Raw genomic sequence first — 25,088 nt, forward strand, 5'->3', positions numbered from 1 at the left:
TAAAGTTTAAAAGAAAACCCCTATTTATAGCTCTTAAAATTAAAGATTATTTAATAATTCTATTACTATAAATTTAAATATAAGTTCTAATAATATAATTTTAAGCTTTAATAATAGAAACTTTAATTAATATTAATTTAATTAAAAGTTTAAATAAAATTATAAAAATAATATTATATTAATTAATTAATAATAGATTAATTTAATTTTAAAGTATATATTAATAAAAAGTATAAAGGTGATATATTCTATTTTATATAATTAAATATAATTAAAACTTTTATTATATATAATATTATATTAAATTTAGTTTAAAAATAAGATATAATATTCTATTTATATAAAAATTATAAATTATCTTTAAAGAAGATTATAAGTTTATAAAAATATATTTAAACTTTAATATCTTTTTTAATTAAGGATTAAATAAAAATAAAACTAAGAGTTTTAATTTATATTTATAAAAATATAAAGTTAAAATCCTTTTATATTAAACCTTTTACCTTTTATAAGTTTATATAATATAAATTAATAAAGTTTTAATAATAAATATATATTATATTTTAAAATATTTATTAAAAGTTTTAATATTATTAAAGAAATAAATTTTAAATTTAAATATAATAATTATAAAAATTTAATATAATATATTAATTCTAATAATTAAGTTATAATAAATATATTAACTTAAATATAAAGTTAGTTAATTAAATTAAATAAATAGGGTTTATAATAAAGAACTTAAAAGTACCTATATATAAATTAAATAATATTATTAACCTTATTTTCTTTAATATTTTAAAATATAAAATAATAATAAAGCTTATTTTTATAATTAGATTAGATTATTTTATAATTATAATTATAATTTTATTTAATATTTAAAAGTATAAATAGAAGTAAGCTTATAATATTATTAATAAAGTATTTAAATTTCTATTAATTAATTTAAAGCTTAATTTAAATAATAAAAAAATTATAAAAATAATAAAAAGTTAGAGGAATTAACTATAGATTTAACCTTTATTATAATTATAACTATTAAAGTAGTAAAGTATTTATACTTAATTAAAGGGTATAGGATTATTTAGTAAGATTAAGAGTATTATATAATAAAGGTAGACTTTATTTAAATATAATAAAATAAAGATAATAAGGTTATATATTAAGTTAAAAACTTTTAAAAATAAGAGTAGGAGTAGTTAAAAGATATATTAAAAGAATTAAATTAAATTAACCTTTAAGAACTTTTAAATATTTAAAATAACTTTATAATATAAGATTATAAATATTTATTACTTCCCTTTTTAATATATAATAATTAATTTATTATAAAGTTAATTTATAAAATAAAGTATTTTAAAATATAATTTTATATTATTTTTAATAAAAATAATATTAAAATTTTTAAAGACTTTAAAGTTATTATAAAGCTTTTAAAACTTAATAATATTAATAAAGAAAGTTAAAATAAACTATATTTAAATAAATAATATTATTTTAAAAATAAATAATATTATAGTAGTTTTATTTATTATAGTTTAGGATTTAATTAAGTTTTAAATTATAATATTATATAAAGTATATTTATATTTTAAATATTATTTAAAGGAGTTTAAAATAATAAAATTATTATAATTTTAAAGTTAAAAAAGTTAAATTATATTATTTATTAATTTTATTAACTAATTATATTTATTAATTATATAAGTAAAGAGTTTAAGTGATTAGTAGTATAATAAATAGTAAAAATAGTTTTATTTAATAAACTCTTTAACTTTTAGTACTTTAATGCTTTATTTAAATATTTAATAGTAAACTTTATAATTTTTAATTTATAATATTAAAAATATTTAATAAAGGATTTAAGGCTTTCCTCTTTATAATAAATATATAAAGGGCTTTTAATTTAATTTTTTAATAAATTAATTAAATAGTTAGTAAAATAAAAGTAGTTAACTAATATTATTGAATAAGTATTAAGCTTTATTATAGATAGAAAGGTTTAAATTTAGTTTAAAGATATAATTATAAAGGATAAGGATTTAATTTATAGACTTTTATAGAGATTTTTAGTATCTTTTATTCTATTTATACTATATATATAGTTACTTTTATTTAAAAGAGAGAAATAAAGGTAGTTTATATATATTAATAACTTTTCTTTTTAAAATAAATAAAGGTGTGGGTAATATAGTATAAATTTTTAATAAAGGGTTATTAATATACTTAAATAGGAAGAGTTAATACTATAACCTTTACTTTTAATAAATATAAATTTATTTATTTCTTTTAAAAGTACTATTTAATATAATTATAGGTATAAGTAAGCTATAATATAGTCTAATTAGTAGAGGTAATAAGGTAGTTAAGGGTCTATTTTAATTTAAAATTTATTTTTATAAATATATTAAAATTTAAAGAGTTAAAATATATAAAGCTATTTTACACTTTAAGGGCTTTAATAAAGTAATAATAAAGGCTTTTTTAGCTTATAATATTAATAATAAAATATATATATTCTTTTATAATAATTTATAAAAGGAGATATAATAATAGAGATTTAAAAACTTAATATTTAAGATTTATTTAAGATAGTAAAGTTAAAATAGTAGATATATTTAAATATTTTAAATAGAGTTATAAAAATAGTAGTTAAAATAATATTATTAATATAAAAGATTATTTTAGTTTTAATACTTTATTAAAATTAAAAATTTTATTTATTAAAGTTATATTTAAGTAGTAATAGTTTAAAATAGCTATAAGGTTTTAAATTTTAAATTAAAATTACCTTTTATAAAAGATTAACTTTTATTATAATATAGAGGAGAGAAATAGCTCTTTTAAATTAAAGGCTAATTATAAAGGGATATTAAGTTTTAAAGAATAAATACTTTATTAAAATTATATAAATAATTTATATTAATACTATTAAACTATATATTTAATTTTAAAAGGGTATTAATAATAAAATATATATAAATAACTAATTTAGAAAGGCTATTTATACTATATAATAAAATAATTAGAAAGAAGTAGTATAATAAATAAAAGTAACCTTTTAAAATAGTAATTATAATATATTTTAATAATTTAGAAAATTATAGAATTATTTTATAAGTATTTATAATATATTAAAATAGTATTAAAATTACTTATATTTAAAGTTATTTTTAAAAGTTTATATTTATAATAAAGAAATTAAAGGGGCTATAAAAGGAATTATATAAATATAAATTAATTATAAAAACTTAAAATTATAAAATTTATTTATATATTAATAATATATTAATAATATAAGGTATTTATAAAAATATTTTTATAAGTTTATAATAAAAGTTTTTTATTTTTAATATAATTAAAGGAAACTAAAAGGTATTTTAATAAAGATTAAATAATCTTTTAAATATATTAAATTTAAGGAATAAATATATAAATTAACTAATAGAGAAACTTATTAAATTAAATTTATAAATAAAAATAAAAAAAGATAGAGAAGTAGCTATTATATCCTAAAAATACTTAAAATATATAATTAAGAAATAAAGAGTATTTAATTTTTAATAAGTTATAAGTTATTTAGTTAAGTATTAAATATTAGAAATTTAGACCTTTAAATACCTAAAAGAACTTACTTTTCTCTATACCTCCCTCTATAGGCTATTAATAAAAAGGAATAAATATAAAGACTTTATAGAATACTATAAGTATTTTAAGTACCTATAGTGCAATAAGCACTATAAGTACAGACTATTAAGGAGTAGAGGGTATATTACCCACTATTTTTTAATAAAAATCTACTTTCTAAATTAACTAAAAAAGGGCTATAAATAGAAAAACTTAATAAGTATAAAAAACTTAATAGTTTTTAATAAACTAGTTAAAAAGAACTAAGTATATAATAGTGATCTTAGGGAAGGAGGTAATAGAGGGTTTCCCTCTTTAATATACCAACCTAATATAGATTACTAAGTACCCTTAGGTCCCTTTAATAAATAGAAGTATACTCCTAAATATACCTATGTTGCTTTTCTTACAAAGTTTCCTCTTTTATAATTAGTGTAACCAATATATATACTTTACTCTTTCTTTTATTAAGCGAAACATAGGGTATCTAATCCCCATAGTCTACAATCCCCCTACCCCAGGGGAGCCCCTAGATAGACTAGGTCTAGATAGCACTGGCCTAGACGTAATGCAATAATCTACCTGGTCTAGTTAGTAGCTCTAGGTGCCTCAACATCACCCCCCCCCCGCCATCAGGTCATCGTCATCTGGGAACCTGGACGATTCAACAGCAGTCTTCAGACAACGTTGCCACATCCTGTCCTCGTTGCTGTCCATACCGTTGCTGTTGGCTGCCAGGAAGCAGACTGACAACCTGCCCAACCCAACAAGCTTTCCGCAGTGCCTTGTGTCGACCGGGTGACCTTGAACCAAGCTCCAGCCACCACCACCACCACCACCAGCCCATCCCGCCCCGACCTTCGACTGCACGCACTGCTCGACCTCATCTCCTTCCTCGCAACTCGTCCCACCTACTGCCCCCCCCCTCGAGCTGCCCTCCACCTCCACCACTACCACAATAACAACAACAACCACACGCCGATCCACACTGGGGCCGACATGACCAGCCCCTTCCAGAACTCCCCAAACCCCCAGAACACCCGACAAAGCAGCTTCCTACCAGCTCCCCTCTACCCTCGCTCCTCGCATGCATCTGTAGCCGCCGCCACGAGCCCACGAGCTTCCCCAGCAGCACACGGGAGCACCCGCGCAGGGCCAGGCTCCTTCGACCACATCCTAAACCCCGTCGACCCAGATTGGGACAGCCGCCATCCCTCCCACCCTTCACATCACGAGAGCAGCACGGCCGCCATGACCCAGAACGGCTCGACCATGGACCGAGCTGGTGGCCCCGGCGGCCTGTACCCCACGAGATCCCTCTCCCACTCCCAGCAGCTGCCCTACTCCTCGCGGGCCTTCGACATGTTCATGAGCAGGACGCCCCTCGACAGCCTCCCCTCCGTCGACATCCTGGCCACCGGCCGCCCGAGCCCCGCCGCCGCCAGCCCCAGCCCCAGGGCAAGCAGCATACCCAGGCCCTCGTACCTGCAGGGCTCCCACTACCTGGCGAGGCTGGAGCACCAGGCCCGCCAGAGGACGCTGCACGCCCAGAGGCAGAGGCGGGACTCGCACGAGAAGAACGGCGCCAGCCTGCCCGGCGACAAGACCGCATCCCAGCAGCACCACCACCAGCACCAGCACCTGGGCATCGCACGCGACGTGGTCGAGCGGACGCCGCCGCACGAGGACGACGACCTGGTGGACTCGCTACCGTCGCGGTGGAGCAACGTCAAGGAGGACAGGGCGGCTGGGCTTGAGGTTCTGTCGGACGGTCTGGAGGTCAAATATACAGGGCCTAGGGATCCCAACGAGAGAGACCACGAGGCGCGCGCCATCCGTGCCGACCAGCCCATGCCCGTCCGGTGCGGGCTCTATTACTACGAGGTCACCATTCTGGGTAGGAAACATAACGAGTAGGTCTACATCTCGAACTACCACTGCATACCTTACATACAGACACACACACACACACACACACACACATACACATACACACATATGCATACACTTGGCATACCATCGTTCATTGCACGGGGGCAGCAACAGGAGTCAGAGCCCCCTGGGCGCGGATATTCAGCGTTTGGGAAGACAAGAACGGATTCTGACTGGGCTTCCCATCTTGCAGCACTCTCATCGGCGTCGGCTTCTCAAGTAAATCAGCATCTTTAAATCGAGCACCAGGATGGGAACCCGAGTCCTGGGGCTACCACGGCGACGACGGCCACTGTTTCCAGGCGCAGAACGCTGGCAAGCAGTACGGCCCTACCTTCGGATACGGCGACGTCATCGGGTGCGGTGTCAACTTCAGGACAGGGACCGCCTTCTTCACAAAAAATGGCCATTACCTTGGTGAGTTTGATGAGAAAGGGGGGAGAGGGGAGGGGAAGCCGCGAGTTGATCTGCCACGGTCCTACCTACCCGCATCTGCTGACTCTATTGACTCCCAACCGCAGGCATCGCCTTCCGAGAAGTCAAGGGGAAGCTGTACCCCTCTGTTGGGCTCAAAAAGACCGGAGAGCATATTCGTGTCAACTTCGGCCAGACACCATTCTTGTTCGACATTGATTCAGTTATGAAGGCATGTTCAGCTAAGCCCCAATCGTTTTGATTTTCTTATATCCCCGCTCGTTCGCTTTGCATACCAAGTCTCATCGTTGGCCTACATTCTTTTCTTGCCCGGCACCTGTCACACCATGAGTGGAGCGGAGCTCAACCCTTGGCTTGCCTGGTTACTGGAAAGCCACAACCCGATCTGGCAGAACGATCTGGCACCATGGCGTCGTGGTGCGGCCCCTGTTGATGGGAATCCACGGATCCACCCCAACATCGTCGACAGCTTGTTCAATAACCCCTTGTTGATTCAACCACGGCGTTATACGCAGTCAGAGCCTGTTCGTTACCGGCCAGATTGGGTCCCATCCCGGCGCGCCTCTCCTTGGAGCTCAGATACGACAGATTCAGGCCAGGGTTCGGGGATGTCGTCGGCCACGCCCTTGCGTACAATAATGAGCCGCGTGGCTGATCCGTACTGGGCGAATCGTGGCTGGGTTCTTCTTTTGCTCATCATGTGGAAGTGGGCAAATACTGACTAGTTTTACAGAAAGAGATCAGGCAGCTTGAAAAGGAGATCGAGCAAGCAGACACCACAAAACTCGCCCCACCACTCAGCGAGACGGAGCTCATCCAGCAATTAGTATGTCTCGAAGGTACGGGCAGCGAGAGACTGCAGCTGACATGACCACAGGTTCTGCAATTTTTACAACATGACGGCTACGTGGACACGGCACGAGCCTTCGCCCAAGAGATACAATCCGAAAAGCAAGCTCTCTGTTTAGATCCGAACGAGGAGATACCCGGCATTGATATAAAAGACGATGAAGATGCAAATAACCGACAAAGTGAGTTTCAATGCGCCCGACCACACCCAGCCTGCCCAGCAGCGGTCTGTTTTCTTACTGGTACTAGGTATCCGTCGAGCCATCTTGGAGGGCGACATCGACAAGGCGCTTGACCGAACAAAGGCATCTTACCCGCAAGTCCTCGAGGTGAATGAGCACGTCCACTTCCGCCTGCGATGCCGCAAGTTCATCGAGATGATCCGACGAGAGGCCGAGACGAACCTTGTGGGCGCGGGCGGCCCCAAAGGCACCGCCCACATCTCCGGCAAAAACGGGCATAGGCAGCCTCCGGCCGTCGAGGACATGGAGCTCGACGAGGAAATGGAGGACATGGACGGCGCGCACGACCAGCAGGACCTGACAGAGGATGCGCTACGGTACGGGCAGACGCTGCAACACGAGTACAGGGATGACGACCGGACGGAGGTGCACCAAGCACTAAACGAGATCTTCAGCCTCATGGCGTATGAGAATCCGCTCAAGGAGCCCAAGGTGGCACACCTGCTGGACCGCAAGGGGCGGGTCGCCGTCGCCGAGGAGCTCAACTCTGCCATACTGCGTGAGTCTTGACCTCCTTGCCACTATTCCAGTCACGCCCATGTCTTGAAAGATACAGATGGGGGGATTGAACTGACAACACAACTCCTCCAGAATCCCTGGGCAAGTCATCCCGCGCGGCATTAGAAAACATGTACGCACAAACCTCTGTCCTCCTGGACGACCTGGCCGAGACGGGCGGGCCGGGCGCGTTCGTCACCCTGCAGAACATCATCGACGAGATCGACACGCCCCGGCAGGGGTTCTAGGGGAACGATGATGATGGAGCCGGCCCGGGCGGCGCCTCATAGCAGCTGGCCGCCCGGGCGTCATGTGCCCTAATGAAGCCGATCCCGAAACGAGTCCGGCGGGAGAACAAGCCTGATGATGCTGCACAACAACGCGGCAGCGGTTCTCCCGGTGGCCATGCCACGTCGTCGGCGTCGCTCAACCCTGCCGCGCCCTGCTTCGTACCCGGTGTGGATGTTCCGGGGTGGTTGAATGAGATCTCGGAGGATTGATAGACGGACGGGCTGACGGAATCGTGGGGCGTGCAGCCAGCCACACAGCGAGCAGCGGATCTTATTCGCTGGCCAGCCACTTACCTGGGGTTCTTCGGCTTGAGTTGGGCGTTGTCTTGTTTCTTTTGTTTTCAGCATGGGCAAGGCAAGGCAAGGCAAGGCAATGCATGGGGCTTAACACGGAGTTTTTGTTGGTAGAATCCTATCGGGGTCGGGTGTGTCTGCCTGGTCTATCGGTACCACCAGCTCGGTTGCGCTGCGCTGGGTGGGCGATGGCCGCGCGCCTTGACCTCGGCCACTCGAGCTCTGTCGGCCTGGGTTCGGTTCGGCTTCTGGTTTTGTTTTTCTTCCCCCCCGTGTGTGACTTTTGGTGCGGTGCGGCTCACCACATGGGCCGTGTATGGAGTCATGGGCATGTCACGGTATTGGTAGGAAAGAGAGAGAGAGAGAGGGCTGTGGGCACCCACGCACCCACCCAGCGAACGAGCGAACGAGCGCCTGACAAACCCGACCAATTCAACCAGCGGCACACTGCGGCTTGAGGCTGCGGTAACAACAGTTAAATACATATTGTTTTTTTTATTTCTCCCTTCGTGTTTGGTGTTTTATAATTCACTCTACACACACACACACACACCAGGCATGATCATCGGGTAGATATTACGCCAGCGGGGATACGGTGGGTAGTTGGGGAGTTAATTGAGGTGGATTGTTTCTTTTCCCCCCGGCCTGTGGGTTGCGGGACCAGCGGGCTGAGTTTAGTTTGGTTGAGGGGGGAAGAAGGCTGGCGTGGAGGGGTGGGAGAGACCCGGCCGGTCGGTTGTGTGGAATGGATGATGGGGTCCACGGTGTTCGGTTGATTGATCGGTTGTTAGCTAGGGTGGATGGGGTTTCTTGGGGTTTGGTAGAGAAATGAGGATGAGAGAGTTGATTGAGTGGGTGTGTGTGAGTGAGCGAGTGTGTGAGTGAGTGACTGAGTGAGTGACAACCAACTTGAAGAGGGGGGGGTTTGTTCGCAACATTGATTGATGGATGAATGGCACGGACGGTGTTTTGTTTTTGGCCCAACTCATATTTGTGGCCTTGTTGGTCTCTTTTCCTCTCCTGTTTCCGGCGATCGATGGGTCTGGCTGGTATGGTTCTTTCGGCCGGTTATTTGGTAGGTATAGCGAGCGGGGGAAGGGGGTTGGGCGGCGTTTTTTTTATTTTATGTCCTTGGCTCGTTCTCTTTTCTGTCTGTCTGTCTGTCTGTCTGTCTGTCTGTCTGCTGGAAGAAGAAGATGATGAAGAAGATGAAGAAGAAGAAGGAAGAAAGAGAAAGAGAAAGAGAAAGAAAGAAGAAAATCCTGCTCTCTACTTACTGCCTGTTGTTCTGTCTCCTCTCCTCTCCTCTCCTCTCCTCTCTGTTTATTCCTGCTTGTGTACATCACGATGTGGGTTGGCTGGGCTTGGATGATTCGACCTGGCTGACCCTCGGGGACTTGGTTGTTGGACTCTGCTTGATTTGAGTTTATGTGGGGTTCGTCCTGTGTTGGGCGGGACGGGACGGGACGGGACGGGTGTCTTGTACTAGATTTTTCTTTTCCGTTGGTACCTACCTACCTAGGTAGTTGTCTTTGTTCTTCTTGTTGATATGTCTTGTGGGGTGGGGCGTTGGTTATTGCTGTGGCTCTGTCTTACAGTACATATGTATTTACATACTTTTATACTTTACTCGTCTTATCACTCTACCTATGTCCATCTGAATGTGGAGGGAGGGGGGGGGGAGGATGGATGGCGATTGGTTTGGTCTGGCTTGGGTTTCGTGGCGAGGTCGGTGGATGTGGGATAGGTGAGTAAGCTGGGTTGGACTCGGTGGAAGGAGTATCCGTCTGTCTGTATAGGGTGTGACAGACTCGTGAGATCATCGAGGTTTAGAGGGGATTGGATGGGGTCAGATGAGATGGGATGCGATGGTATCTAATATAGTGAGCGACTAATATGGAAACATGTACAATTAATTGATTGTGTGATGGCGTATTTAATGGTCGTACATGGTCACCGTGAGATCCATTGGAGTGAAGGATGGACGGTGTGGGTGGGCAAGGAAGACAAATAAACAAGACAATCAAAGTCGAAACAAACATGAAAAATAGTTTATTACATATTCATGTAATATAAGGACTTCGACTCTACATGTAGCAGCATCCGTCTTGTGTCCATCCCAACATACCATGCGCACGTTAACTCCCCATTCCTTTAGCCCGAGACGTCCGTCTTGAATTATCCAAGGGATCCACCCATTCTGCCCTATGGTTGAGTAAGACTATATCTTACCACCTGACTGACTGGGTTGGCCGTGATGCCCGCACCAGGACGGGTGGACAGTCACATCACCAGGACGGAGGACAGTCACATCTCCCTACCTGGGCAGCCAAGGCCTTTCAAATGTGTCTGGTCGGCTGGCCGGCGGTCTTCTGTCTCTGAGCCCGTAGGCGGGTACTTAAATACCTAGGTAGGCAGGCACCGTGCGCACGAATTGCTCCGCGGGTCAGTTTGTGAATGTCTTTTTGTTCCCCCTTCCAAACCGAGCTTGAGAAAGTGGATGAGTGAGTGGTGGTGAGTGAGATGGGCCAGACAGACAGACAGACACGCTCATCCCTATCGACGGGCATATCTCCTCGGTATATACTACCTGGTATTTATGACCTCTTCGTGTATCGATCTTTTTTTGTTCTTCTAATTTTGGGTATCTGACTACATACATGGTCCTGTCTTTCCTATTTCCGCACATGTGTTGTCTGCACGTGCTTCAAAACCGTGGCAGGGTGAGTGGTGCTGTGAGAGAGGTTGCGCACCTGCATGACCAAACAACATGGTGGGTGGCCTGGCTGGTAGGAACATGTACCACGCCCGTGTCCACGTCCTTAGACTGGCCATTGAACGCAGCCTCGTTGCGAATTCACTGCAGTCCCCGTGGGGCCAGGTTGACTCGGTGCGTTGTGAGAACATGCGTATCGTGGCGGCCGGCAGGAGCCGCAACCGCAACCGCCTGCCTGGTTCATGCGCTCGGAGAGAGAGAGGGGTGGGCCACGCAGCAGCAGCAAACCCCTTATGCCCCAAGTAGTACTGGCCCCATAGACCCCTCCTGAAGTTGGTAGGCATTGGCACTATTTGTGGGACCGTCCACAGCACCTGGCCCCCCGCCGTCTCGTTCCCAGCTAGTGGTGACGGTCCAGCGACACCCACCCGCCATCATCCAGGTCCCCCCAGTACGAATCGACGATCCTCCGCGTGTGGGCGACGAGCCGCGGGCACTCCAGCACGATGCGGCGGAGCGTGTCGTCGCCCCACGCCTCCCCGCCGTCGTCGCGCTGCTGCTGTCCCTCCCCTCCTGCTCCTTGTTCTTTTCCCCGCCCGCCTCCAGACGACGCCCGCGCGCCGTTCAGGATCAGGTAGATGTAGCTGAACACAGCGGTGTCGAACAGCGTCGGGTGTGGCGCGCCGAAGAACCACCCGCTGCTGCTGCTACCACCACCGCCGGGCTCCTTGTTGTCGGCCTCCCCCTCGGCGCCGGCATACAGCAGCGTCTCGAGGGCGCCCAGGGCGCGCCGCGCGTCGGCGTAGATGCGCGCCGGGTCGACGGCCGGGGACGACCCCGCCAGGGCCCAGGAGAGCAGGTCGCCCACGTTGCCCGAGATGCTCCAGCGCCCTCCCCCTTTGCCACCATCGACGCTGGCGGTCCCCTCGGCAGACTTGGCCACCTCCTCCCGCGCGACGGCGCGCACGCGGCGCAGCAGGGCGTCGCGGACCAGCTGGGACCGCGAGGCCGGGTCGACGTACCAGCGGCGGAGCAGGGGCTCGTTGGGCGGGGACAGGTACAGGGAGTAGAGCCAGGCGGTGCGGAGGGCGCCGTCCAGCAGGGACTGGTAGGCCTGGCGGCGGCGGGCCTGGGACTGGAGCTGTGGGGTGGGGGCCTGGTCTGTCACTGTTGCGGGGGGCAGGGCGCCGTGCTGGGCTGCGTAGGCCTCTAGGCGGGAGGAGGGGATGGGGCGGGTTGATCTGCCGTCGAGGCGGGCGTATTTGTCTGTCGTCGTCGTCGGGGTTATGGTGGTTAATGGCGGGAGGAGGAAGGGGAGGGCGCCGGTTGGGGAGGCGTGGTTTGTCGAGGGGCGGAGATGGAACTTGACGCCTGCTATTCGGAGGAAGGTCTGTGGATTGGGTCACCCGTATGGTCAGCCAGGGGTTGTCATGGGGGCTGGAGGAACAAGACACACCTGCCACTTGAGACAAGAGGGGTTGAAGCTCGGGGCGCCGCGCGCAGCATCGTGCTCGGTGGTGAAGACGTGGAGGGTGGGCAGGTCGGAGGCGCCTGGCGAGCCGAGGGGCAGCTCGTTGGGGCCGTAGGTGACGAGGGGCACCGCGTCGAACAGGCGCTGGAGGGGGCCCGGCACGGCGGGGACCCAGCTCCTGCCAGAGGAGGTGGGGGGTGTCGAGTCTGTCATGACAGCAGCGGCGGCATTGGCATCGAAGGTCGGAATTGGCTGTGAGTGGGCTCAAAGCCTGAGCTGGTCTCAGCCGAACCGAGCCCTTGCTTTGTTGGTTGCAGATGTCGGGGCGGGCTGCGCGACGGACAAAGCTGTTCCGCCCCGGGTCAAGGGCCGGAAAAGATGTCGAGGGGTCGGTCGATCGGGGTCAGTCAGTCAGTCAGGTCGGATCGACGTGGGTGGATCCTTGTCGTCGCCCTTGCCCTTGCCCTTGCACGAGTGACGCAGCGCGCGGCAGCCAGATGGCGATTATGATTCTGGGTCCTCCGAAGATAACAGGAGGAGGGGTCCGGTCGGGTGGAGGGGCTGGGCTGGGCTGGGCTGTCAGGACTGGCAGACTGGGTTGGGTTGGCAGGTTGGCAAGGCTGATCTGGGTTGAAAATTCCAAACGTCGATATCGAAGGTTCCAAAGGTTCCAACTTCCAAGGCCATCTCAGATCGGCGCCAATCAGCTGCAGGCCCCCTCCCCCCACACCACCCTCCTCCCAGACCCTGACGCTGCCGTGCCTGCCTTGCCTGCCTGCCAGCTTTACACTACAGTACACAGTATTGCAGCGGCACAACCAGACGTGATCCCTGCCCGCCATGGCCCCTGCCTTGGGCACAAGCTCCCACGCCGCCCACCGCACGTGTCGCCTGCGAGCCCGGCGGCGGCGACTCGTGCATGTCGAGATCGTCGGCCAGGTTGAGTTGGGCCTGGCTTGGATGATGCCATCTGCCAAGTCAGGCGAATGGCCGGCTGGGCTGGCTGGCTAATAACATGCGTGCACACGTACCGTGTAGATGCTTACTATGTCTGACAAGAGATAGACATGATCATCGGTACGGGGTAATGTCTATCATTCTCTGCTTCCAAGGCAGTCAGTCAGTCAGTCAGTCAGTCGAGATGGATGCAGGCAAGGCTAAAGTAGTGTGTATGTAATATCGAGTAGACGGCGGGGAAAAACCACACCGACTTATTCATGCACTCGCAGGTGCAGAACATTCTTCCGCATTGTCTCTCACCCATGCGGTCGGTTGCCATGCAGAGAAAGAGAGAAAAGGATTAGGACATGCAGGTTCTCCCTCTTAGTAGCCCAGGGTCCAGCCCGGCCCTACTGGGGCCCAATTAAACCCTGGCCTGATGAGATTTATTAGTGTACTGTGAGAGAGAGAGAAGAAGAAAAAAATTGCTGGAGGACCCTGGACCAAATCTCACGATAATGGAACTCTGGATGGGCGGTGGGACGGCATTGGCATGAGTGCATGAGCCCACGCTCCCGAATATCCCCGGAGAGGACCCGGGATCCTGGTTGGGGCGGCCCTGCCACCGTGTGCCCCCCCGGTCTGTCGTCTCTCATCTCGGAATCACTGTTCTTGTTCTGTTGTCGTCGTAATTGCTGTAGCTAGCTGTGTGCTATCAACTGTCACTTTCCGATGGCGAGTGACACGTCCCGGTGGATCTTTTCTTCTATAGGCGCGGCTGTATTTTTTTACTCCCTGCCTTTGTGTCTGTCCTACTCCAATGCTTTCGTGAACCTCGCAGCCAGGGTCGATTGGCGTCCACAGAGAATCCCCCGGTGCTACTCTCCCGTCCGTACCGTATGCAATGTGCAATGTGCAATGTGCAATGTGCAATGTGCGCCTGCAGCTCGCAATGTCGCCAAAGACGCTCGAGAAAGCCCGGTGAGGCAAAGGGGCCGCCTCGGACTTGGCCCTTGGAGAAACAGACGCCATGTGTCTCGGTTGATCACCCCCGCAGGCTTCCCCCCAAGGGGTCTTGGTCGATATGGAACAGCTCGAGATCATCCCGCTAGTTCGTGCGGGAGTAGGTAACGTGTAGTATATCTACACCAGCCCCCCGAGGAGGACTAGGTACTTGGACAGAGTTGTTGCTGTGTATCTAAATGGAAAACCGAGTGAAACAAGGTTTGCTTGCGGTTTATCCAGACGGCCAGATAGGGCCGGGGCAGATCGGCATGGCCGTCGTCGTCCTTGGCCTTTTTCCGTTCTCCGTCTCGGGTGAACTAGCCGCGGCTGCGGGAAACACTCAAGGACACGCAAGGACACGCTCGGGTTGCCTGCGAGGCCATCGTCGATTCGACCCGGTTCCTCGATGCCAGGCAGTAGTCGTCCTGTCTGCCCTGCTGTTCACGCCCTTGGCCGAGTCGAGCTTCGCTGCGTCGGTGGCCCAGGTAGATGGTTGCATCTACTAGGCACGCACATGTCGCCGTCTGGTGCGGAGTGGTATTCCGTTCCTTGCCTGCCTTGGTGTGTATCGGGATGGGCTGATGGGCCAGCAACCACACGAACCAACCCTCCCGCCCCGGCCAGCCTCAGCCGGCCGGTGTTTCAGCCCACATTGCCATACAGCAGGAGGGCTCTACTGTCAGAGGAGAAGGGATATATCTGAGGACGTGTCCCCTACCATGGTACGCCGTAACGTGCATCACACACTCTTGATGTGGACTCCATCCTACTGTTAGGTATACATCGGCCAAGCACATATCGTCATGTCGAATGATCAGATCAGTCAGGGCCAAAAAGACTGGGTCGCGCGGCAAATCAGAATCTGGAGCTGCAGTGAGCGCGAGTACCTCGGTACAGTACAAGGCGCCGCGGTCAGCCCCCAGGTCTCGGCCGTCCGTCGGGAAACAGAAGGTACCTGCGACTGTGGGGCCCCAGAAGCTCACGTCGTCGTCGCGCCGGCTCGCCCCTTGCAGGGGAATCGCTGGTTGGCCTTGGGGTGGCTTAACTGGCTTTGCGAGCCGTCCATCCGCCGTACCTTCTGATAGGGCCTGTCCGTGCAGGGCACGGAGGTACATCGGCCAATGTATCTTGGGGTACGTACTTGCCCCCCCAACCCCACCACCCCTTCTGGACGGTACAGTACGTACATGCAAGTACCGCCAGATTCCCAACTGCGCAATGCCTCGACTCGAGTCAAATGCCCGAACCGGGCAACCAACCTTGAAGCTGAGCTTGCGTATGTGCGGTTGCGGTGCGCATGCGTCACGAACCAGCGACTTGGCCTGGCTTTGCGGCCGCCTGTCATGGAAGGGTGGTTGCATTCTTGTCAGGCAGAACCAGTCCCTTTTCTTCCTTCAGCCTGAGTGTCGAGTGTGGCTTGTCAGCATCAGCTGGAAATACACGGTACCTTCCTTGCGTAGTCTGCAGCATATGCGTAGTACCACTGGCCAGCCAGCCGGCCAGCCAGCCAGTTCAGTCGAGGAAGGAACGAAGGATATGGTATGGTGGTGATACGAAGATAATGCTTGAATGAAAGAAAAAAAAAACCAGACGAGGCTCCACCACACAACACCATCTCTTTAGTACGGAGTACACTTATCTCTCTCTCTTCTCGCGCCTTCGCCCTTTCCCACGATAACTCGCACTCGCACTCACACCATCGGGACCCAGAATCAAACCCCCCAGACCACATCCCAGCAACAGCCCCAGACCCTACCCAGGAAGAATCCTGGACAGGCTACCGACCGGGCAGCAGGAGCGAGTTGCAACAGCAGCATCGGAAGGCACTCAGGCACTTTGGGACGGGACAGGGCAGGCACGGCCAGACATCGTCACAGCTCGGAATCGTCCGACCCCCACATTGCCTCGGCGAAATACCGTATCACTCTCTCCCATCTACCGTCGAGGCCAGGCGAGACGAGGCACTCATCACTGTTGCTGAATCTCAAGTCAAGTCAAGAGAGGACCACAGCAGAACCTGGTTGGCCCGCTGGTTATTATTCCAATATTGGGGACCTCACTCCCCAGCCTGATTTCTTCTTCTACTCCAATCTCGCTCGGTCTCTCCTCCCATCTTTCTCCCTCCGTCTCTCTCTGTCTCTCGGTCGGCCAAGTCAATCAACCAGTCAATCAAACCCCAATATATCAACCACCCCAGCCGCCAGCCCGCCTCGGCCCATTCGTCCACACACCTACTTCTACTACCTCTTTCTTGCTCCCTCGCTTTGTTCCCTCCACCCCCCCCCCCATCCTCCATTCTCCAATCCCCCCCAATATTCCTCGAAACCGCCTGGTCCACTCTGAATCTCTGTCTCTTGTCTTCTTTCTCTCCCTGTCACTCCAGAATACAAAGACGAGACGAGATCCCCTCCAGAGTCACCATCCACTGCCACTGCGTGTTATCGCCAGCAATCTGAGTGGCCCGCATACAACTGCTTCTTATCGCATGCAAGCACCTCCTTTGCGCCCACTCGAATAAGTCGCAGCCTTGTCTCCAACGCCTGCTGCTGCCTACCGCTACACCACCATCCCATCGCCTGTAACAAAATCTACACTACCACAAGACCGGTCACACGACCAACTTAGTTGGCCTCCGAGCGATAAGGTCAACCCACAAAATTCCCTCGATCCATTTTGATCTTGGGATCATCATCATCACCACCTCCCGCAAACGCACATCGACCACGACAGCCTTTTATCTCTCTCCGCCTATTGCACGCCTTCTCTCGAGAACCGCAACCAGCCAACCATACAGACAGACAGACGCCCTCTCTCCAAACTACCACCCAAATAATAACCACCACAGCCAACATGGACGCCCCACTCTCCTCGCCCACACAACGCACCCAGACTGCCGCCTCGCACTGGCCCCAGGCCGCGACAAAGGGCTACGGCAACTCGGTCCCGGCCGTCGCCCCGCGCCAGCAGTCAAAGCAGGCCGCCCCCTCCACCGACGCCTTCCTCAAGGACTTCACCCTCGTCGCCGAGGCTGCGAAACGTGCCCAGGTCGCTGTCATGGTCAGGGACTTTGAGAACATCGGGTTGTCCTAAGGGACCGCGGAGACTATCTCGCCGGGTCCCGAAGACATACACGACTCGGTTCTTTCCCTCTCTGACCACTTTCTTGACCTATTCGACCCCTCATACAAGGGAACAAGTTTCATGCGACCGGAAGTTTGGGGGAATTTTGCCGGACGGCATGGCATTTTGCATGGCTTGGCTGCATCATTGGAGAAGAGTCCTGTTTCTCCCTTCTCCTCGTTCCCTTCTCTCTCCTGGTACTTGATTTAGGGCCGCGGGGCTTCTTCCACCAACAAACATTCTTGGAAGGGAGGGGTCCTTTCGTCAGGCCACCCGAATCCGGTCGGCCAAACAGGGGGGTCGCGAAATTCCCTCGCATCTGCACTCAGGGTCTCTCTCGGGGGCGGGCTCCACCACCGTGTGGCCTGCTCGACATGAACCAGGGATAGGGGCGGTGGAGCGAGCGCAGACCATCTTTATTATTTGACGCAGAGCGGCGAGCATTGGGCGTTCGCCGCACCCGCACCGCACTCTCGCGAAAGACCAACCAATCGTACCTACCTACCGGACATGTCGAAAGGGGTCGGTCGGCCAAATTTGCTCGGCGGAGCGGTCTTAATCGTGGACCGCGACGGCATATTCCATCTGCTCGCCCGGCGCCCTTTCTGTCATATCCTGGAGGACCGAAGACCACAAAAAGTCCGTGCACGGAACGCAGCAGCCAGCGCATGGCCCGTCCTCGCCGTTGGGAAAAGGATGATTGCGATCTCTCGGGTTTAGATGAGTGTCTGTGTGTGTGTGTGTGGCAAAGGAAACAGGACAGGCACAACGAGACCCGGTGCGGGCCTCGAAGACGCAAACAGGCGGAGGATAACAAACAAACCACAGTAAACACGCGGGCACAATCGGGGGCGTTTTTCCACCAGCATTTACGATCTGAACAACATCGGGGCAGGCGCATGGGAGTTTTGTGATGTGGTTGGGATGTTTGCTTTTGGTTTTGGCTGTGAAGACAAGGCCCCTTGGGTCGTTTTTACCTGCGGGAAAGAGGCGAGGCTACTGCAACTGCATCGATATCCCTCCTCAGTGCGTTTGACTTTTTGTTTTGTTTTACACTACACTACTACAGCGTCTCTGCAGCGAAGACAAGACAAGACACTTGTTGTACCCTCTGCTGCGTGCGACCGACCGACCGATCAACCCGTCCTTGTTGTGATTAGACGAGATGAGATGGTGTGGTGATAGAGGTGTGTGTATGTGTGTATGTGTGTATGTGTGTATGTGTGTATGTGTGTATGTGTGTATGTGTGTATGTGTGTATGTGTGTATGTGTGTGTGTATGTGTGTATGTGTGAGTGTGTGAGTGTGTGTGAGTGTGAGAGTGAGAGAGAGAGGGAGAGGGAGAGGGAGAGGAGTGGGGGTTGATGAGGTCCTGCGGTGTTTTAGGGGTGGACGGCGTGGGCTCTGGGCCTGCTTGTCTGGCACGGAAGGATGGGAGGGAGGCGTGGCGGACCTTGGGGGTGAGATGAAGGGGCAGCGCAGTGTCTGGATCCGGTCTTGTCTGCCTGTCTGTCTGCCTGCCTGCCTACCTACCTGTCTCTCCCTGGTCCTGTGTGTCCACCCTCCCAGTCGAGGCAGATCATCATCTACGACTCCAAACCTCTTCTTCCGGGGGTTGGGTTTTGTGTCTTGATGCTGGATGCGTATGTATGTATACACACGCCAAGACGCAATTCAAGTGTAAATGAACATATGTCTCGTCTCGTGCCCGCGTAGAATGCCAGTTCCGCGTGGGGACGCGATCTCCCCCATCGGCCTGGGGTGATCCATATATGTATGTATGGCCAGACATCAGGTGCCCGAGGCCAGAATTCATCAGCCTTGCCGGGTCCCAACATCCCGCCTCCAGCCAGCCAGCCCATCGACAGACCATCAACACGCAAGCCCCCAGTCCCTCCCCTCTCCCCCCCCACCTCTCCCCAACACATCCCGCCCTCACAGCCTGGCCAACAAACTCACCCCACCATCAAGCGCAAGGGTAGCCCCATTCACAAACGCCCCAGCCCTCCCACACAAGAAAAGACACGCCCCAGCGGCGTCGGGCGGCGTCCCGATACGCCCCAGCGGGTTCGCCTCGGCGATGGCGTCGCCCGCGTCATCCAGCACGGCGCGCATCATCTTGGACGGGAAGGGCCCGCACGCGAGGGTGTTGACCGTGACGCCGCGGGGCCCGAGGGCCGCGGCCAGGGTGCGGGTGAGGTGGTGCAGCCCTGCTTTCGAGGCGGAGTAGGCGTAGTTCTCCATGGTCGGGACGCGGAGGGCGTCGATGGAGCCGATGTTGACGACCCTCGAGGGGGAGGAGGCCGGCAGGGAGCCCTTCTTCTGGAGGAGGGGCAGGAGGAGCTGGGTGAGGGTGAAGACGCGCTGGAGGTTGAGGGTCAGCAGCTTCGTCCATGCCGCGTCCGGGTGGGTCTCTAGCGGCTCGCCCCATGCGGCGCCTGAGTTGTTGATTAGGATGTCGAGGCCTGATGGCTCGAGGGCTGTTAGCTGTGCCGCGAGGGATTTGGTCGCTTCTAGGGATTGGAGGTCTGCTGGGAGGGCGTGGGCTGTGCCGCCTTTTGGTTTGCCTGTGGGTTGTTAGTGAGTGGGCGGGTGGGTGAGTGAGTGGTATAGGGGATGAGGGAGGTGAGTGGGTGGCATAGATAATGAGTGAGATGAGGTGAGGTGATGATATTGATGACGCGATATGAGTGTGACCAGTGGTGGTGGTGATGATGATGATAATGAGAATGCACATACCCAGCGCCGTGAGCTCCTGGGCGGCCTGCTCGCACGCCTTGCCGTCCCGCGACGAGATGTACACCTTTGCCCCGTTGGTCACGAAGCCCTCTGATATCATCCGCCCGATGCCCTTGGCTCCTCCCGTCACCAGGACGACCTTGCCCTGTGGTGGTGGGTTGTATGTTAGCACGGGACGTTCAAGCCATGCCGAGGTGGGGTATTGCTTACCTTGACGTCGAATAAGCTGTTTACATCCATGGTGATATTTAGGCCGGGGAAATTAAGTTTGGTTGGTCTGGACAGCAGTGGCTCTCGTATCAAGGAATTCAGGTCAGTGGAGGGGGGAACAACTTGAAGTGTGTTGTCCTCAGTTGGCGGTCCCTCACCATGCGCGGTTGTCGTTACTCGTTTGAGCCGAGGCATCTTTTGTGGTCCGCCATCCCTGTCGAACCTTCAGGGGTACGGCATGCACAGCACCTTGTCATATCCTCGGCCGAGGTCGCTTATAAAAACAAAAGCCAGCAACAGAACCGGGGCCGCCAGGGTGAGTTCATCGAAATGCTTGGCCTTCACAGTCTCATTCCTATCTAAATCCTTATCTCATAGTTATTGTTCTCCAAGGCCAGCTTAAGATAGAGTCAGGGAAACAGTATTCCGAATGATACCATTCAGCAAGTCCTACCCTCTCATAAGCACCTTCTTCGGAAGCAACAGGTCGCAGTAGTAGCCCACTTATCCCGCTTATATAAATGCAGACCACGGTCTTGACCTTGATGTCATCGTCATCATCCATGTAAGCGACGCAAGAGATCAGGCTCTTATCATCCCACAAGACGAGTCGATATTGATACTCGTCCTTGTCTTCAACGGTCCTCATAACGATCCCCCCCATAGCTCGTGCCCGGAGCTTTATAAAGCCTCCTGACACCTTGCCCATTGTGTTGCTCTCATCGGTCTGAACATCGAACGCAGTGACCACACAATCACAATCGCCCCGCTCGTTTGAGTACGAGAACATCACTTTTGAATCTTGTGATGCCCATGACCACGAGGGGGCCCGATACTCGCCCGATTTACAGCCAGGCCCAACACGGCACCACATTAAACCGTCGATGAGCGACTCCCGCCACAGACCAGCGAGGTACACATCAGGGTGGTCGAGGCACACAGCGCGCGCCAATGCACTGATGGCGATGAGCTTGTCAGACCCATATGTGAGCTTTCGGTCGGAGTAACCAGACACGATCGCACGGTACCAAAGCCATCCGACCTGGTCACCATCAAACTTCTTCGACGACAAGGCACGCAGCTCTTTGTAATGGAAATCGGGTGAATATGCTCGGTTGTGTAATATTCGGTCCTCGAGTGATTGACAGTGGTCACACTGCCACACCAACTGGTCGCGAGTGTAGTACAAGACTCGCGATGATAGGAGGCGCTCTTGCAGAGCCCACGCCCGCTCAGACAGCGGCCCACGATTGATGTACGAATTTATAATCCGATCGGCCTTGAAAAGCTCCTGCATATCCCTATCTTGAAAGTATAGGGTGCTCTTGACCCGCTCACTGCTCCGGTCCGTTCCACGCGTGGTCACAGTACCGTCGATGCGTATGATCTTGTCCCTGGATCTCTCAAAGTGCGAAGTAGATCGTGTGTTGTAGATGCCATCAACCGACGAGACGCTCGATGATGCAGCTATGCAGAGTACTGCACCGCGGTAGATGCCAGCCATGCGTCCTCCTTCAAGCTCCCATTCGTCGACGTCGTCTTGCACGATGCAAATAGCATCAATCCACAGATAACGCGCGCCCAGTCGATCTGCTATGTTGACAGCGTCAGACAAGGTTGCAGGAAGCTCCGAGGTAGAAAAGGACTCCAAACGTCTCCGGACGTTCTCCTTTGTGGTGATCCACGATGGGTTCCTGTGCTCGCCCCAGCAGTAGCTTAGTGTCATGTACTCATGTGAGCCACTCAGCGACAGAACCAATTTGAGGACTCCTGGTCCAGTGCTTTCAGGATGTAGATCAATCAGCCTAGATGGTCGCTCGGCGGCGATTTGCTCAATGCCTCCATGTGGGGAGATCTCGTCTTGTAATGAGCCACCAGAACTCGAGCTTTCATACGGGGTCCTGGAGGGCTCAGATGATCTGGACACATTGTCGGTGTCAGGCCTTTCTTTCACCATAGTATGAGGCCCCTTGCATTCCAGACATTCGCGAAGCCAGGTCCTTGCGGTTTCAAATGACTTCTCCGATTTCGTAGTCGTCAGCCGGGATCTTGAGCGAACCCCATACTGGACGGCGGGGTCATCCTCGTTGGTGAAGTATGGGAAGTCACTGCAACCGTTGATGGTCAGCCAAACGCCAGATTTTCATACCACCTCGCTTCATGTAACTTACTGTCTCTCCGACCAACTAGTCTGGGGATATCTGACGACCAGAGACTCACAGCTCAGAACTATGCTGAATAGGCCGCTGAAGGATGCTGACGGGATCATCGACCACACATAAATGCCCCTCTCCAACCACCGACATAGTCGACAAAATTTTGCTGACTTTTGCAATTCGTCCAGATGAAGGTGCTCGTAACCCGAAGCTAGAACTTCCGCATTGATTCCACGGCAAGTTTCACAGAGTTGCTCCTCGGGTTCCACATCATCCACGCCAGATAGCGACTCGGACGAATCGTCTTCAGAGTTCGACTCAGTATTGGTTCCGTCTCCTTCAGTGTTCAAAGGCATTTTGCGACGTTCGATCCAGGAATAAGAGTTCCTTCTGAGCCTTTCCCGACGTGATATGTGGTCCCTGAAAGCCACCCTTTCACGATCGCCAGTGAGGCTTTTCATTCCTCGACTTCTCATCCTGGATGGAGATACAGACCACGGTCTCTCGGCGAGGAATTTTACCGACCTCGCCATCTTGTTCCAAACCTCGCGGAGTGGCCGACCTCTCAGGTCTTCTTCAAAATCAGAGAGATCTGAGCGTATCAGTGATCTAATTCCACTCTCAGAATCCACTAAATCATCCTCAGACAATTCATCACAGCTATATCCTTGTTTTCTGACTAACTTGGCGTCCGAGTCTTCACTGTCAACTGATTTTTCTGCTGAAACGGATGACTCTGCTGGGTCGTTCTCTTCTGAGGAGGCGCCATCATTCAGTACAGAATGGTCCTTATCCCGAGCCGCCTGCATGCCGCCATGTTCCTTGACGGATGCTCCATCTGGAGAATAAGAGGGCCATTTCGAGCCATCATTGGCTTGAAAATGGCCATCATCGCTGACTTTCTGTTGCTCCGCGGTCTGCGCTGCCATTGTAGAGGATATGGATATCTGCTTTACTCGAGAAAACGGCAGATGATACAATTCTGGGGTTGAAGAGGCGCAACATCTGGTGAGGGGAATATGCATCAGCTGGCTGCAGGTCTGGGATGATATTCGCCCGCAGCTCAGCCTAATACTGTCGGCGGTGTGCTTACTAACCTTGGAAGATTTGCCAACAACGTGTCAACACGCCTAAGGCTATCAGACTGTTATTTTTAGAAGGGAGAGGGTTGCACAAATCCCCCCTATGCAGCATTCCTACCGTGCTTTCAGCTAACTTACACGTTCTAATACCTATAATACAGTCTAGGCTACTAGTTTTATAATTAGCTATTTAGCTACACTATATTAAGAGCCTTATAAGTTTAAAATTATATATAATTTATAAATAAAGTAATTCTTAAAGTAATTAAAATTTATATATATTTTTAATAAATTTATTATTTATATTTAATTTTTTAATTTAAATAATTTTTATATATTTTATAATCCTTTCTAAGTATAAAGCTAAAAGATCTATAATTATAATTTTATAATTAGTTTTTATTTAACTATATTATATTATTATAACCTTATTTAACTTTATTTAAGCTTTTTTTTAAGTTTTTAGTTTTAATATCTTTAAAGGAGTTAAAGTTTTATATTTTTTAATTTTAAGTTTAAGATTTTTATAAATTTTAATATACTTTAAATTAGGTTTATAATCTTTTAACTTTTTTAGAAATATATTAATTATTTTAGATATTAATAACTTCTTTTTAAAGTAAAGGTCTACCTTTATATAGTTATAAATTTAGTTATTAATAGCTATTTTTTTCTATTTATAGTAGAGCTATTAGAATTATAAACTTAAAGTAGTAATAGAGTATAATTATTTTATTTAGTTGTCTCTTAGTTTAGTGGGCTAAGTGACTACTTTTAAGTAGTTTTATTTATAATATAGTAAAGCTAATAGTTTTTTTAGGTTTATTAAATAGGTATTTATTTATAGAGTAGAGCTAGAATCTATATATATCTTTTAAGAGGATAGTAGCTTTATCTTTACCTATTTTAGCTAACTTATACCTGAGTTATATAGTAACCTTATATATAGTATTTAATAGTATTAAGATTAGGTAGCTTATAATTTATAATAGCTTTAACCTTTATTAGGCTAATAGTACTAGCCTAAATAAATTAGGTATAGCCTAATATACTAGTGTAGAAAGATATCTTCTAATAATAAATAATATTATAAATATAATAGATTATAAAGTTATTATAAAAGTCCTATATAATAAACTTAGTTAAACTAATTTTTAAAAATATATTATATTTTATTCTTTTAAGATTTTAATTATTTATTTTTAATTTAATAGTAAAATTAAAAAATATAAATAATTTATAATCTATAGATTTTATAATATAAAATTTTAATTTTAATATTTTTAATTATTCTTTAAATAATTATAATTTTTAATTTATAACTTTCTATAAATAATTTAATTTCTTTTATTAATTATAAAATTTATTTTATTTTAAATATAATTAAAATAATTTATTTAATTACTATTAATAAATTAAATTATTTAAATAAAAACTATAATAATTAATTTATTCTATTAATTATTCTAATTATTTATAA

The 25,088-nt window shown here is 47.4% G+C and overlaps 5 protein-coding genes across 5 annotated transcripts; 2 read left to right on the plus strand and 3 right to left on the minus strand.

Moving 5' to 3' along the window:
* Positions 1-4,244: 4,244 nt before the first annotated feature.
* On the plus strand, positions 4,245-9,663 carry KVR01_011746 (glucose-induced degradation complex subunit VID30). Its single transcript, XM_044788361.1, has 7 exons — positions 4,245-5,543; positions 5,756-5,979; positions 6,084-6,208; positions 6,731-6,823; positions 6,875-7,028; positions 7,096-7,587; positions 7,680-9,663. Exons 1-7 carry the CDS (start codon positions 4,630-4,632, stop codon positions 7,832-7,834), a joined length of 2,157 nt encoding a protein of 718 aa, XP_044639455.1. The 5' UTR covers positions 4,245-4,629; the 3' UTR covers positions 7,835-9,663.
* Positions 9,664-10,209: 546 nt separating this feature from the next.
* Positions 10,210-13,705, minus strand: KVR01_011528 (uncharacterized protein). The gene is made up of 2 exons (XM_044793941.1): positions 12,343-13,705; positions 10,210-12,276 (listed from the first exon to the last, which is right to left on the minus strand). Exons 1-2 carry the CDS (start codon positions 12,568-12,570, stop codon positions 11,287-11,289), a joined length of 1,218 nt encoding a protein of 405 aa, XP_044639237.1. The 5' UTR covers positions 12,571-13,705; the 3' UTR covers positions 10,210-11,286.
* A 3,446-nt stretch (positions 13,706-17,151) lies between these two features.
* Positions 17,152-17,391, plus strand: KVR01_011773 (uncharacterized protein; the record flags this gene model as incomplete). The annotated part of the gene is made up of 1 exon (XM_044783195.1): positions 17,152-17,391. One exon carries the CDS (start codon positions 17,152-17,154, stop codon positions 17,389-17,391), a length of 240 nt encoding a protein of 79 aa, XP_044639482.1.
* Positions 17,392-19,329: 1,938 nt separating this feature from the next.
* Positions 19,330-20,524, minus strand: KVR01_011564 (uncharacterized protein). Its single transcript, XM_044784137.1, has 3 exons — positions 20,371-20,524; positions 20,161-20,305; positions 19,330-19,988 (listed from the first exon to the last, which is right to left on the minus strand). Exons 1-3 carry the CDS (start codon positions 20,398-20,400, stop codon positions 19,357-19,359), a joined length of 807 nt encoding a protein of 268 aa, XP_044639273.1. The 5' UTR covers positions 20,401-20,524; the 3' UTR covers positions 19,330-19,356.
* A 205-nt stretch (positions 20,525-20,729) lies between these two features.
* KVR01_011738 (uncharacterized protein) lies at positions 20,730-23,529 on the minus strand (the record flags this gene model as incomplete). The annotated part of the gene is made up of 3 exons (XM_044782011.1): positions 22,542-23,529; positions 20,825-22,478; positions 20,730-20,768 (listed from the first exon to the last, which is right to left on the minus strand). The coding sequence occupies exons 1-3, from the start codon at positions 23,453-23,455 to the stop codon at positions 20,730-20,732; spliced, it is 2,607 nt and encodes an 868-aa protein (XP_044639447.1). The 5' UTR covers positions 23,456-23,529.
* Positions 23,530-25,088: the final 1,559 nt, after the last annotated feature.

Source organism: Diaporthe batatas (genome assembly GCF_019321695.1).
Source record: "Diaporthe batatas strain CRI 302-4 chromosome Unknown Contig00016, whole genome shotgun sequence".
Classification (NCBI taxonomy): domain Eukaryota; kingdom Fungi; phylum Ascomycota; class Sordariomycetes; order Diaporthales; family Diaporthaceae; genus Diaporthe; species Diaporthe batatas.

Excerpts from the sequence above, each read along its gene's own strand:
- KVR01_011746 (XM_044788361.1), top strand. The coding sequence starts at position 4,630 with ATGACCAGCCCCTTCCAGAACTCCCCAAACCCCCAGAACACCCGACAA. Across the intron at positions 5,544-5,755 it reads CTGGGTAGGAAACATAACGA|CACTCTCATCGGCGTCGGCT; the intron begins GTAGGTCTACAT and ends CCCATCTTGCAG. Across the intron at positions 6,209-6,730 it reads ACATTGATTCAGTTATGAAG|AAAGAGATCAGGCAGCTTGA; the intron begins GCATGTTCAGCT and ends CTAGTTTTACAG.
- KVR01_011528 (XM_044793941.1), bottom strand. The coding sequence starts at position 12,570 with ATGACAGACTCGACACCCCCCACCTCCTCTGGCAGGAGCTGGGTCCCC. Across the intron at positions 12,277-12,342 it reads CCTCTTGTCTCAAGTGGCAG|ACCTTCCTCCGAATAGCAGG; the intron begins GTGTGTCTTGTT and ends CCCAATCCACAG.
- KVR01_011564 (XM_044784137.1), bottom strand. The coding sequence starts at position 20,400 with ATGGATGTAAACAGCTTATTCGACGTCAAG. Across the intron at positions 20,306-20,370 it reads ACAGCTTATTCGACGTCAAG|GGCAAGGTCGTCCTGGTGAC; the intron begins GTAAGCAATACC and ends CCACCACCACAG. Across the intron at positions 19,989-20,160 it reads CCAGGAGCTCACGGCGCTGG|GCAAACCAAAAGGCGGCACA; the intron begins GTATGTGCATTC and ends AACAACCCACAG.